The sequence below is a fragment of the Pygocentrus nattereri genome, chromosome 24 (genome assembly GCF_015220715.1).
Source record: "Pygocentrus nattereri isolate fPygNat1 chromosome 24, fPygNat1.pri, whole genome shotgun sequence".
Lineage (NCBI taxonomy): Eukaryota > Metazoa > Chordata > Actinopteri > Characiformes > Serrasalmidae > Pygocentrus > Pygocentrus nattereri.
In genome coordinates this window covers 12,422,076-12,434,978 of record NC_051234.1, presented here as the reverse complement: position 1 = coordinate 12,434,978, position 12,903 = coordinate 12,422,076, and the positions used below count along the sequence as shown (strand labels likewise).

The 12,903-nt window shown below is 43.2% G+C and overlaps 1 protein-coding gene across 2 annotated transcripts; it reads left to right on the top strand.

The window, feature by feature from the left end:
- The first annotated feature begins 272 nt into the window (after positions 1-272).
- Positions 273-12,303, top strand: zgc:114181 (uncharacterized protein LOC619255 homolog). Of its 2 annotated transcripts, XM_017703872.2 has the most exons (12): positions 273-318; positions 799-906; positions 1,030-1,173; positions 2,316-2,478; positions 3,863-3,951; positions 4,276-4,473; positions 4,979-5,063; positions 5,218-5,378; positions 5,701-5,865; positions 6,236-6,377; positions 6,538-6,685; positions 12,017-12,303. In XM_017703872.2, exons 1-12 carry the CDS (start codon positions 295-297, stop codon positions 12,087-12,089), a joined length of 1,500 nt encoding a protein of 499 aa, XP_017559361.2. In that variant the 5' UTR covers positions 273-294; the 3' UTR covers positions 12,090-12,303. The 2 variants fall into 2 exon arrangements, with proteins under 2 accessions (XP_017559361.2, XP_037389727.1); XM_037533830.1 differs by lacking the exons at positions 273-318; positions 799-906; positions 1,030-1,173; positions 2,316-2,478 and adding an exon at positions 3,393-3,420.
- The last annotated feature ends 600 nt before the right edge of the window (positions 12,304-12,903 follow it).

The following is a 12,903-nucleotide window of genomic DNA, read 5'->3' as shown; positions in this document are numbered from 1 at the left end:
ACAGTTATTATTAATTCTATATGATGATGATTTCGAATGTATTGAATCCACATAAAAATTAATGAGTCGGTGTTTAAAAGAACAGTTCAGCAAAATAACCGAATGAGTGGAATGTGGCTGACCCTCTGACCCCTGCTGAGACTCAGTGTGGACCCTTTCTGTTTGATTAACTTCAGAGCTTGGACTTTTGGGTGAAAAAAAATCAATCTGCCTGTAAGCCTTTTTAAAGTGACTGCAGGAGGGTTTGAGTATTTAATACTTGAGGACACACAATCAGACCTGACCAACTCCACCATGAAACTACAGCTGCTGATCATGGTGAGTAATGACCACTTTAAACAACTAGTTTCAAAATGCATTATTAAGTGTCTACTATGAATTATTTGGTATCTACTGTGAATTAGTGTCTACTATGAATTATACAGTATTTACTGTGAATTATTCAGTGTCTAATATGAATTATTCAGTGTCTACTATGAATTATTTGGTATCTACTGTTGAATAATTCAGTGTCTACTATGAATTGTTCAGTATCTACTATGAAGTATTCAGTATCTACTGTGAATTATTCAGTATCTTCTATGAATTATTCAGTGTCTAATATGAATTATTCAGTGTCTACTATGAAGTATTAAGTGACTACTGTGAGCTATTCAGCATGTATTCTGAATTGTTCAGTGTCTACTATGAATTATTCATTGTTTAATGTGAATTATTCAGTTTGAATTATCTAGTCATCTAGTGTGGAACTATCTAGTGTAGTTTAGGTTCTCTGCGTTTATGTTCTCCTGTGTGCAGATGAACACATGTGCCATGGTGTTGCTGCTGTGTGGAGCAGCTGTTCATTCATTCAGATTTGATGAGCTGATAAAATATGTGGACGATCATCAGGAGGAGTATGTGCAGGTAATAACGGTTATTATTAATTCTATATGATGATGATGTCGAATGTATTGAATGCACATAATAATTAATGAGTCTGTGTTTAAAAGAACAGTTCAGCCAAAAACTGAATTTGCCTTGGTTTAGACTCTGCGGGAGTGGGTTGCTGTGGAGAGCGACTCCAGTGATGTAACAAAGAGGGCGGAGCTGTACCGTATGATGGACATGGTTGGGGAGAAGCTGAGGAAGATGGGGGGGAAGGTGGAACTGGTGGACATTGGTGAAGAGCAGGTCAGAATCATTTATACTGATAACACAATATCTTTACTTCTACTTACAAACACAAATGATGACTCAGAGTTAAGAATCTGTACTTTACACACAATTTCTCCACTTTTTAATCAGCTATGAGAAAAATAAACAAAATATAATATCTGAAATAATAATATCTGAATAATATCTGAAATCTCTCTCTCTCTCTCTCCTCAGTCCTAATTACTGAGAGAGAGAGAGAGAGAGAGAGAGCTAGACAGACAGATAGATAGACAGGGTCAGTACCCCTCTTGACACTGGGGTAGGACCCTCAAGAGTCCATTTCAGTACCTTTAGTCAGGGAACATAATTGTACCATAATCTACTGAAGTTATATTTTGTGAGCTGTACTGCCTCCACACATCCTGTCTCGTCTCCAGGACCTTATTTTAGTGTTCTGTTTTAAAACTTTTGGAAAAGTTACAAATACATACTTTTCACCTGGGAAAACTTATTTAAGGGTTACAATCAGACCTTAAAACCACAATTGTACCTTTGAGGGAACATTTACACTGTTTGTACCTTGATGAATGAAAGTGTTCCTGCACAGATCCTTTATTTCTAACAGTGGTACTGTCCAGATAGCCCCTCAGTGTTTCTACAGCCTAAGGTGAACATTTCCTCACAGTCCTCGTGGTCACTACCTATCTCTGAACTCTCTGAACTTGCACAGTGAAGTGAGGTGGACCAGGTCATAGTCTGAATGGTCCAGCAGTGGCAGAGCTGTAGATTTCTGTGCCTCTTTAACGCTGGTCTCTCGTCCTGCAGTCCACTAACTGGCTGAGAGTGGGCAGACATGCTGAGAGGGAAACGTTATTTAATGTATGATGTAGTAACTGCTGTCACACACATATTTTTGTGTACTAGCTTAGCTCTGACACCATATGACATCACTCTCCATGTGTTAATGGCATGGTTAATGCAGTGGTTTATAGCAGGTTAAAGCAGAGCTCACTGAATAGGCACTTTTCCTCTCCTCATCTCTTGATTCTGTTTATTCTCTCTCTCTCTCTCTCTCTCTCTCTCTCTCTCTCTCTCTCTCTCTCTCTCTCTCTCTCTCTCTCTCTCTCTCTCTCTCTCTCTCTCTCTCTCTCTCTCTCTCTCTCCGTTTCCTCATCCAGCTGCCAGACGGTAGCAGTCTAGCTTTACCTAAAGTGGTCACAGCTCAGTTCGGCAGTGATGTGAATAAGCCCACAGTGTGTGTGTATGGACACGTGGACGTCCAGCCAGCACAAAAAGAGGATGGGTGGGCCACCGAACCATACAACCTCACAGAAATCAATGGTCAGTTTAATGTCCACTCTTTCTACTGAATTAATCAGTAAATATTATTAAGTTTTCTATGAATTATTCAGTATCCATCAATGAATTATTCAGTATCCACCATGAATTTCTCAGTATCCACTGTGAATAATTTAATATGCACTATGTATTATTCATCATCCACTATGAATTATTCAGCATCCACTATGAATTATTCAGGATCCACTATTAATTATTTAGCATCCACTATGAATTATTCAGCATCCACTATTAATTATTCAGCATCCACTATGAATTATTCAGTATGCACTATGAATTATTCAACATCCACTATGAAATATTCAATATGTACTATGAATTATTCAGCATCCACTATGACTTATTCAGCATCCACTAGGAATTATTCAGTATCCATTATGACTTATTCAGCATTCAGTATGAATTATTCAGTATCCACTATGACCTATTCAGCATTCAGTATGAATTATTCGGTATCCACTATGAATTATTCAGAATCCACTATGAAATATCCAATATGTACTATGAATTATTCAGCATCCACTATGACTTATTCAGCATCCACTATGAATTATTCAGTATTCACTATGACTTATTCAGCATTCAGTATGAATTATTCGGTATCCACTATGAATTATTCAGAATCCACTATCAAATATTCAACATGTACTATGAATTATTCAGCATCCACTATGAAATATTAAATATGTTCTATGTATTATTCAGCTTCCACTATGAATTATTCAGCATCCACTGTGAATTATTCAGTATCTACTATAAATGATTTAGTATCCACTAATAATTATTCAGCATCCACTATGAATTATTCAGTATGCACTATAAATTATTCAACATCCACTGTGAAATATCCAGTATGTACTATGAATTATACAGCATCTCTATGACATAGGGCCACCGAACCATACAACCTCACAGAAATCAATGGTCAGTTTAATGTCCACTCTTACTACTGAATTAATCAGTAAATATTATTTAGTTTTCTATGAATTATTCAGTATCTATCAATGAATTATTCAGTATCCACCATGAATTTCTCACTATGAATAATTTAATATGCACTATGTATTATTCAGCATCCACTATGAATTATTCTGTATCTACTATGAATTCTTCAGCATCCACTATGAAATATTCAGCATCCACTATGAATTATTCAGTATCCCCTATGAAATATTCAATATGTACTTTAAATGATTCAGCATCCACTATGAATCTATTATTTCCATTGAAGTTAATTATAATGTTCGAGTTGAAATATGATATTGTTGGTCTATGTTATGCTATCAGAAGAACAATCAAAACTCAGAGCTGAATTATATTAATATGATTGATAATGAGTAATTATATTAAATCCTCTCCCCCATAGGTAATCTTTATGGGCGTGGTGCGTCTGATAATAAAGCTCCAGTGCTTGCGTGGATCCACGCAGTCGAGGCCTTTAAAGCTCTGGACATGGTGAGACTGAACACACAGTACAACAGCACTGTGACCAGTGGACAGTGACTGTAAAACGTCTTTTTTATCCACTGCTTTTTTACCCAGAAACACTTTTAACACCCTTGATCACAGTTTATAATGTAGTTATTAATCATAAAACGTATTATTCAGATTTAGATTCTGATAATGGTTGTGATATAGATTCTGACACTGATGATGAAACTGCTTCTTATCCTGATTCTGGTTGTGAAACTGATCCTTATTCTGTCTTTGACTCTGCTTCTGATCCTGATTCTGGTTCTGATTCTGACCGTGTTCTATTTGTCCTCTTGCTGCTCTCAGGATCTGCCTGTAAATGTGAAATATCTTATTGAGGGGATGGAGGAGACGGGCTCTAACGGACTGGACGCCATGATTAAGTCTCAGAAGAGCACCTTCTTCTCTGATGTGGATTACATCATCATCTCCGACTGCGGATGGCTCAGTAAACGACCCGCCCTCACCTACGGCACCCGTGGCAACTGCTACTTTTTCGCTGAGGTACGAGACACAGAGAAACAGTATTGATACTTCACACGTAACAGTAAATTCTTCAAATACAACTGCTTGATTTTTACAGCATCAAATCAAAAACTACTTCAGTGCTGAGTAATGTATAGAACTGCAGTGGAACCTCTTAGAACATCTATCAGCATATCTATCAGAATACATCAGCATAGAAACCGAAGACTGTATAGTTCTGTTTTACTCATTTGTGGTTTATTTCGGTTTATAATAAAATGCTAAAGCTGGGGCTGTAAAACCAGCTGCAAATACTGGTAATAAATTCTGTGTATCCTGCCTTCCGCCCGAAGAATGCTGGGATAGGCTCCAGCATCCCCCCGCGACCCTGACGGAGAAGCGGCTTAGAAAATGGATGGAATGTTTTAAAACATGCAGCTTTTCTAGCATCAGCACTGCTCGCTAACAAAGTTACAGCCCTACATAACAATGTCTATCTAAACTGAGTGTGTGTGTGTGTGTGTGTATGTGTGTGTGTGTTCAGGTGGAGGGTCCGAAGCAGGATTTACACTCCGGAGTGTATGGAGGCACAGTGATTGAGCCCATGACCGACCTGATCGGGATTTTAGGTGAATTCAGAATTATTATTATTATTATTATTATTATTATTATTTTATTATTATTATTATTGGTAGTAGTAGTAGTATTGTATATGATTTAATGTAGCGGATCTAACACAGTGCACACTCCCCCCTCCCACTCCCCCTCCCCTCCCCTCCCCAGACACGCTGATCAGCCCCAGCGGGACCATCCTGATCCCCGGAATCAGAGATGCCGTGGCTCCCTTCTCTGACGAAGAGTGGAAGATGTATCAGGACATTGAGTTTGATGTGGAGAGCTACAGAGAGAAGATCGGAGTGGAGCAGCTGATGTACAACAACAAGGTGATCAGACAGAGTTCAAAGTTCACTCTGAAACAGACGGTAACATCACTATAACTGAAACTGACCACACGGTGACATCACTACAATACCAACGTAAAGCTTACAAAAGATAGACAGACAGATAGACAAGCAGACAGAAAGACAGATACAAAGATGGATAGATGGACAGATGGACAGAGAGATAGATAGATAGACGGGGAGACAAGACAGATAGACAGATAGACAAACAGACTGACAGACAGACAGACAGACAGACATATAGATAGATAGCTGAACAGATTTGGCATCACTGTAAACCTCACTCTCTGCTCTCTGCCTGCAGGTGGAGCTGTTGGCCCATCGCTGGCGTCACCCCACTGTCTCCATCCACGGCATCAATGGAGCTTTCTCTGCCCCCGGAACAAAAACTGTCATACCTGCTAAAGTCACGGGCAAATTCTCCATCCGCCAGGTGCCGGACATGGACCCCGCCGTGGTGGAGAAACAGGTCAGCTCAGGACGGCATGAATGATAACGAGGAAAAAAGAGTTTCCTCAACAGAACACAGGCTGACCACAGCTTACACTGTTTGACATGGCTGCTGCTTTGAGGCCAGGTGGTTGCTGTGGTATTCCAGCTGGTTTCTAGATGGTTGCTAGGTGGAAAAAGAAGAAGAATATTTACAGTTGGATAAGAATACAATGTGCAATTAGGAATAATAATGATAATAATAATAATAATAATAAATAATAATAATGAATTATAGGATTAAATATAAAAAGTGTATGAATCACTGGTCAAAGCTAGTGGTGTACTGCACTGATGCTGTTTCAGTTCTGATGTGTTAGTATAAGCTGACCTGTCTGTCTCTGCTGCAGGTGACTGACCACCTGCACTCTGTGTTTGCCAAGCGGAAAAGCCCCAACAAGCTGAAGGTGAAGATGATTATCGGAGCTAAACCATGGCTTGCTGACATCAAGCACTCACTGTACGAGGCAGGAAAAGCAGCAGTGAAAAGAGGTCACTAACCGGTCACTTTATTAGAAACATCTCACAGTACATATGTCCCACATGTGTCCGTTAGCTTGGTCTCTAACATCGCGTGGATAAGACTTCACTCCAATGCTGTTGCAATGGGTGTGGGTTACGATGCTTTCATGTCGTTTCTGTCCTGATGCAGTGTTTAACGTGGACGCTGACATGATCCGAGAGGGGGGGACAATCCCCATCGCCAGAACGTTTCAGGACGTGACGGAGAAGAGCATCATAATGCTGCCCATTGGAGGCTTCGACGATGGCCTTCACTCTCAGAACGAGAAGATGAGCAGGTGACTGACCACATTCCAAAACACTCCTTAACACGAAACTTACAGAGATCTAAAGATGAAAAACAGTATTTAATGTACTAAATCCTGGCTTTATGTACTAGTATTTGGCTTATTGTACTAAAATGTGGCTTAATGTACTACAACTTGGCTTTATGTACTATAATATGGCTTAATATACTAAAACCTGGCTTTATGTACTGAAATGTGTCTAAATGTACAATAATTTGGCCTAATGTACTAAAACTTGGCTTAATGTACAAAAATGTGGTTTAATATACTAAAACTTGAATTAATGTACTAAAATGTGGCCTCATGTACTAAAACCTGGCTTAATGTACTAAAACTTGCCATTATGTACTGAAACATGGCTTTATGTACTAAAATGTGGCTTAATGCACTAAAATGTGGCTTAATGTACTAAAACTTGGCTTTATGTACTAAAATGTGGCCTAAGGTACTAAAACCTGGCATTATGTACTAATGTGTGGCTTATTGTACTAAAACCTGGCATTATGTACTAAAATCAGGCCGTGAACTTCAGCTTTCGCTGGATCGGTTTGCAGCTGAGTGTCTGCAAACAGCAGCGATGTGACCTTGAGGTCACCAAACCGGACACCCTCCATCCCCTGACTGCGCCTAGAAATTCTATCCATAAAAATTATTAATAGAATTGGTGACAAAGCGCAGCCCTGACAGAGTCCAACTCTCACTGGGAATGAGTCTGACTTACTGCCGGCCATGCGAACCAAACTCCTGCTTTGTTTGTACAGGGCATGAATGGCTCGTAGCAAAGAGCCATGTACCCGTACTCCCGAAGCACCTCCCACAGAATACCCCAGGGAACACAGTCGAATGCCTTCTCCAAATCCACAAAGCACATGTGGACTGATTGGACAAACTCCCATGAATCCTCCAGAATACTGAAGAGGGTAAAGCGTTGGTCCAGTGTTCCACGACCAGGGCAGAACCCGCACTGCTCCTCCTGAATCTAAGGTTCGACTATAAGCTGGACTCTCTTCTCCAGTACCCCTGCATAGACCTTACCAGGGAGGCTGAGGAGTGTGATTTCCCCTGTAGTTGGAACACACCCTCTGACGTCTTCAGTCAAAGTCAGCAGCACACCATCTCCACTATATACAGTGCTAGTGGCACACTGCTTTCCCCTTCTGAGTCGCCTGACGGTTTGCCAGAATCTTTTCGGAGCCGACTTAAAGTCACTTTCCAAGGCCTCACCAAACTCTTCCCACACCCGGGTTTTTGCCTTGCCAATGACTGAAGCTGCAGATCGCTTGGCCTGTCGATACCTGCCAGCTGCCTCTGGTGTCGCACAGGCCAACCATGCCCGGTAGGACTTCTTCTTCAGGTTGACGCCATCTCTCATCTGGGGTGTCCACCACCAGGTTCAAGGATTACCGCCCCGACAGGCACCAACTACCTTGTGACCACAGCTACAGTCAGCCGCTTCAACAATGGAGGAGCAGAACATGGCCCATTCTGAGTCAATGTCCCCCACCTCCCCCGATATCTGGTCAAAGTTCTGACGGAGGTATGAGTTGAAGATCAATCTGACAGGTTCTTCTGCCAGATGTTCCCAGCAAACCCTCACTATATGTTTGGGTTTGCCTCGTCTGACTGGCATCTTCCTCCACCACCTGATCCAACTCACCACCAGGTGGTGATCAGTTGACAGCTCAGCTCCTCTCTTTACCCGAGTGTCCAAAACACATGGCCGCAAGTCCGATGGCACGACTACAAAGTCAATCATTGAACTGCGGCCTAGGGTGTCCTAGTGCCATGTGCACTTATGGACATCCTTGTGTTCAAACATGGTGTTCGTTATGGACAAACTGTGGTTTGCACAGAAGTCCAAAAACTGAACACCACTCGGGTTCAGAGCAGAGAGGCCATTCCTCCCAATCACACCCCTCCAGGTCTCACTGTCGTTGCCCACATGAGCGTTGAAGTCCCCCAGTAGGACAATAGAGTCTCCAGGAGGAGCACTGTCAAGCACCCTTCCCAAGGACTCTAAGAAGGCTGGGTACTCTGAACTGCTGTTCGGTGCATAAGCACAGACAACAGTCAGGACCCGTTCCTCAACCCGATGGCATAGGGAAGCTACCCTCTCATCCACCGGAGAAAACCCCAACATACAGGCGCCGAGTCGAGGGGCTATGAGAGCCCACACCTGCACGCCGCCTCTCCAGAAAAGAATAAAGACCAGCCCCTCTCATGGAGATTGGACCCAGAGCCCAAGCTGTGTGTTGAGGTGAGCCCGACTATATCTAGCCGGTATCTCTCAACCTCGCGCACCAACTCAGGCTCCTTCCCCACCAGTGAGGTAACATTCCAAGTTCCAAAAGCCAGTTTCAGCAACTGAGGATCAGAACGCCAAAGCCCACGCCTTCGGACACTGCCCAATCCACAATGACAAGGAACCCCTACTACTGCTGGACTCATGAGTGAATGCCCGGCCACCAGACGCTCGCTGGTGAGTCCCTCCCCCAGGCCTGGCTCCAGGGTGGGGTCCTGGTAACCCTGATCCAGGCAGGGTACACAAGACACAAGTCCTGCTTTCTTGTTTTCATAGGGGTGATTATGGATCACACTTTGTCTGGCCTGTCACCTAGGACCAGTTTGCCATGGGAGACCCTACCAAGAGGGTCTGTTTTGCTCCAGACAACATAGCTCCTATGATCATTCAAGCACACAAACCCCTCCACAACGATAAGGTGGTGATCCACGGAGAGGCAAATGAACTAAACTTGGCTTTATGTACTAAAATTTTAGAGGTGCTGTTTTTCATCCCAGCCGCTTCACACTCGTCTGCAAACTGGCCCAGAGAGAGCTGGAGGTCCCGGCCTAATGATGCCAACAGGACCACATCATCCACAAAAAGCAGACGTGAAATCCTGAGGCCACCATACTGGACACCCTCTGCCACTTAGCTGTTCCGAGAAATTCTGTCCATAAAAGTTATGAACAGAATCGATAACAATGGACAGCCCTGGCTGAGTCCAACCCTGACTGGAAACCAATCTGACTTATTGCCAGCTATATGAACCAAGCTCCTGCTCCGTTTGTACAGGGACTGAATGGCCTGTAACAACGAGCCCCTCACCCCGTACATCCCACAGGATCCCCTGAGGGACACGCTTGAATGCCTTCTTCAAATCCACAAAACACATGTAGACTGGTTGGGCAAACACCCACGCACCCTCTGGGAACCTGGAGAGGATAAAAAACTGGTCCAGTGTTCCACGACCAGGGCAAAACCTGCATTGTTCCTCTTGTAGCTGAGATTTGACTATTAGTCAGACTCTCTTCTCCAGTACCCCTGCATAGACCTTACCGGGTAGGCTGAGAAGTGTGATCCCCCGATAGTTGGAACACACCCTCCGGTCCCCTTTCTTAAAAAGTGGGACCACCACCCCGCTCTGCCTCCTCTAGGGAATTATCGTTGGTGGGACTGAGAAGATCCTTGAAGTATTCTTTCCACCATCCAATGATGTCCCCAGTCAATGTCAGCAGCTCCCCAGCCCCACTGTATACAGTGTTGGTCAGGAACCGCTTTCTTCTCCTGGGGCGCCTGACGGTTTGCCAGAACCTTCTCAGTGCCTGTTGATAATCTTTCTCCATGGCCTCACCAAACTCCTCCCACACCCGAGTTTTTGCCTCAGCGACCACCGAAGCCGTGACCCACTTGGCCCTTCGGTACCCATCTTTTGCCTCCAGAGTCCCACAAGCCATCCAGTCCTGATAGGACTCTTTCTTCAGCTTGACGGCTTCCTTTACCCGAGGTGTCCACCAACGGGTTCAGGGATTGCCAAGACGACAGGCAACAACCTTGGGACCACAGCTCCAATCCACTGCATCGACAACTGAGGCACGGAACAGGGCCCACTTGGTCTTTATGTCACCAATGTCATGCGGTCGAAACTTTGTCGGATGTGGAAGTTGAAGATCTTTCTGGTAGGTTCCTCTGCCAGACGTTCCCAACAAACCCTCACAACTCGGTCTGTCTGGTATTTTCACCCACCATCTGATCCAGCTCACCACTAGGGGGTGATCGGTTGACAGCTACGCTCCTCTCTTCATCCAGTTGTCCAAAACACATGGTTGTAAATCCGATGACACAACTACGAAGTCGATCAATGAACTGCGGCCTAAGGTGTCCTAGTGCCATGTGCACTTATGCACACCTTTGTGTTTGAACATGGTGTTTGTTATGGACAGACTGTGGCAAGCACAGAACTCCAATAACAAAACAACACTGGTTCAGATCGGAGAGGCCGTTCCTCCCAATCATGCCCTTCTAGGTCTCACTGTCATTGCCCACGTGAGCATTGAAGTCACCAAGGAAGACAATGGAGTCCCCACAGGGGGCACTTTCCAGTACCCCCTCCAGGGTCTCCAAGAAGGCCGGGTACTCTGAACTGCTGTTCGGTGCATAAGCACAGACAACAGTCAGAGCCCGTTCCCCGACCCGAAGGTGCAGGGAAATAACCCAATCGTCCACCGGAGAAAATCCCAACATACAGGCTCTGAGCCGGGGAACTATGAGTAAGCCCACTCCTGCCCGACGCCTCTCACCCGGGACAACTCCAGAATGGAATAAAGTCCAACCCCTCTCGAGAGAGTCTGGTCTAGAGCCTCTGCCATGTGTTGAGGTGAGCCCAACTATATCTAGTTGGTGTGTCTCAGCCTAATACACTAGCTCGGGCTCTTTCCCTGCCAGAGAGGTCATGTCCCATGTTCCGAGAGCCAGTTTCAGTAGCCGAGGATCGGAACGCCAAGGCCCCTGCCTTCGGCCGCCACCCAATCCACATTGCACCGGACCCCCATAAGCGCCTCTCCCACAGGTGGTGGGTCCATGGAAGAGGCTTAATCTTGCACTTATGCAACTATACTTTATGCAACTATGTTTATATGCGTAAGGCGTAATATCCTGTGCATATCTGCTCACCCGGATTTGTCTGTGTACTAAATGTGGCTTAATGTGAAAAAGAGTGGTTTAATGTATCAAAATGTTGTTTAATGTTTGGAAATGCAGCTTAATGTCCTACTACATGGCTTAATGTACTACAACTCTATTTAAAATCCTAAATATTTCATAATGCACTAAAAATTTGTTTAGTATACTAAAACATGATCTAGAAACACTGTAAAAGTATGAACCTGTAATGTAACTAATACTTCTTGTTGTACATTAAGCCACGTTATGCTTTGTTCATGTTAAATGTTTAGAATGTCTCTGTAACTGTATAACTCAGATCAGCAGATTGTTTTGTATTTTCTGACCATTTATGGTGTCACGTGTTTCACCTTTTTCAGGTACAACTACATTGAGGGAACCAAGATGTTCATTGCCTACCTGCAGGAGGTGGCTCAGATTAAGAAGGACTGATCAGATGCTGGGAGAGTTTCTCCACCCCTCAGCTGAAGAGTCTCAGCTTTCATACAGCACTTTGCTCCTCAGAATTCATACATTACCGTGTTTACTGCTTTTATCTGTTTCATTATTATTATGATAACTTACTGTGTTTGTTTGTTTTCAAACCTCTCTCTCACTTCTTGCTCTACCATGTCTTGGAATCGATTAAAGTTTGATCATATTAAACTGGAGAACTTTGCAGTGTCCATGTCCTGTAGATACAGTAAATAGTGCGGATCAATGAGTTAAAACAGATTTTCAAAAAATGAGTTCTGTATGAACAGTAATATTAGCCGCAGTGTAACAATGTAAATTCCACACAGCACTTACAGGGTGGATTAAAATCAAATCCTTTGAAGGGATTAAATTTTCTTCCTCTTTTCATCTCTCTTTTTATTCATAAAGTTTCATTTTCTCAGCCGAAACTGGAGGATTTGACGGGGTCGCTTTTATTGTGTAGTTTGTAGACCGGAAGTGCTTGTGAAAGGCTCGATGTTGCCAGGTTTAGCAATTTGCCACTTTCAAACCCAACTTCTTTAGTTTTAAGTATTATTGCTCTTTCCAATTATAACACGGTGAGGTGAAAAATCTCTTTAGGCTTCTAAACATACAGAGGAAATTCATGGATGTTGTAGCTGTTTATTCAGTCAAACACAAAACATTTTTTTTGCTAAATTGTTTAATCTTCCAAAATCAGGCCATATTCCATATCAGGAATATTGTATTTATAACCAGGTTATATGCTATATAGCCGAAAAGCAGGCTATATACACATGACTGCTTTTCA

Bases quoted from the DNA above. Each gene is read 5' to 3' on its own strand.
- zgc:114181 (XM_017703872.2), top strand. From the start codon at position 295: ATGAAACTACAGCTGCTGATCATG. The intron at 2,479-3,862 runs GTCAGTTTAATG...TCTCCCCCATAG, and splicing joins CAACCTCACAGAAATCAATG to GTAATCTTTATGGGCGTGGT. The intron at 5,064-5,217 runs GTGAATTCAGAA...TCCCCTCCCCAG, and splicing joins CGACCTGATCGGGATTTTAG to ACACGCTGATCAGCCCCAGC.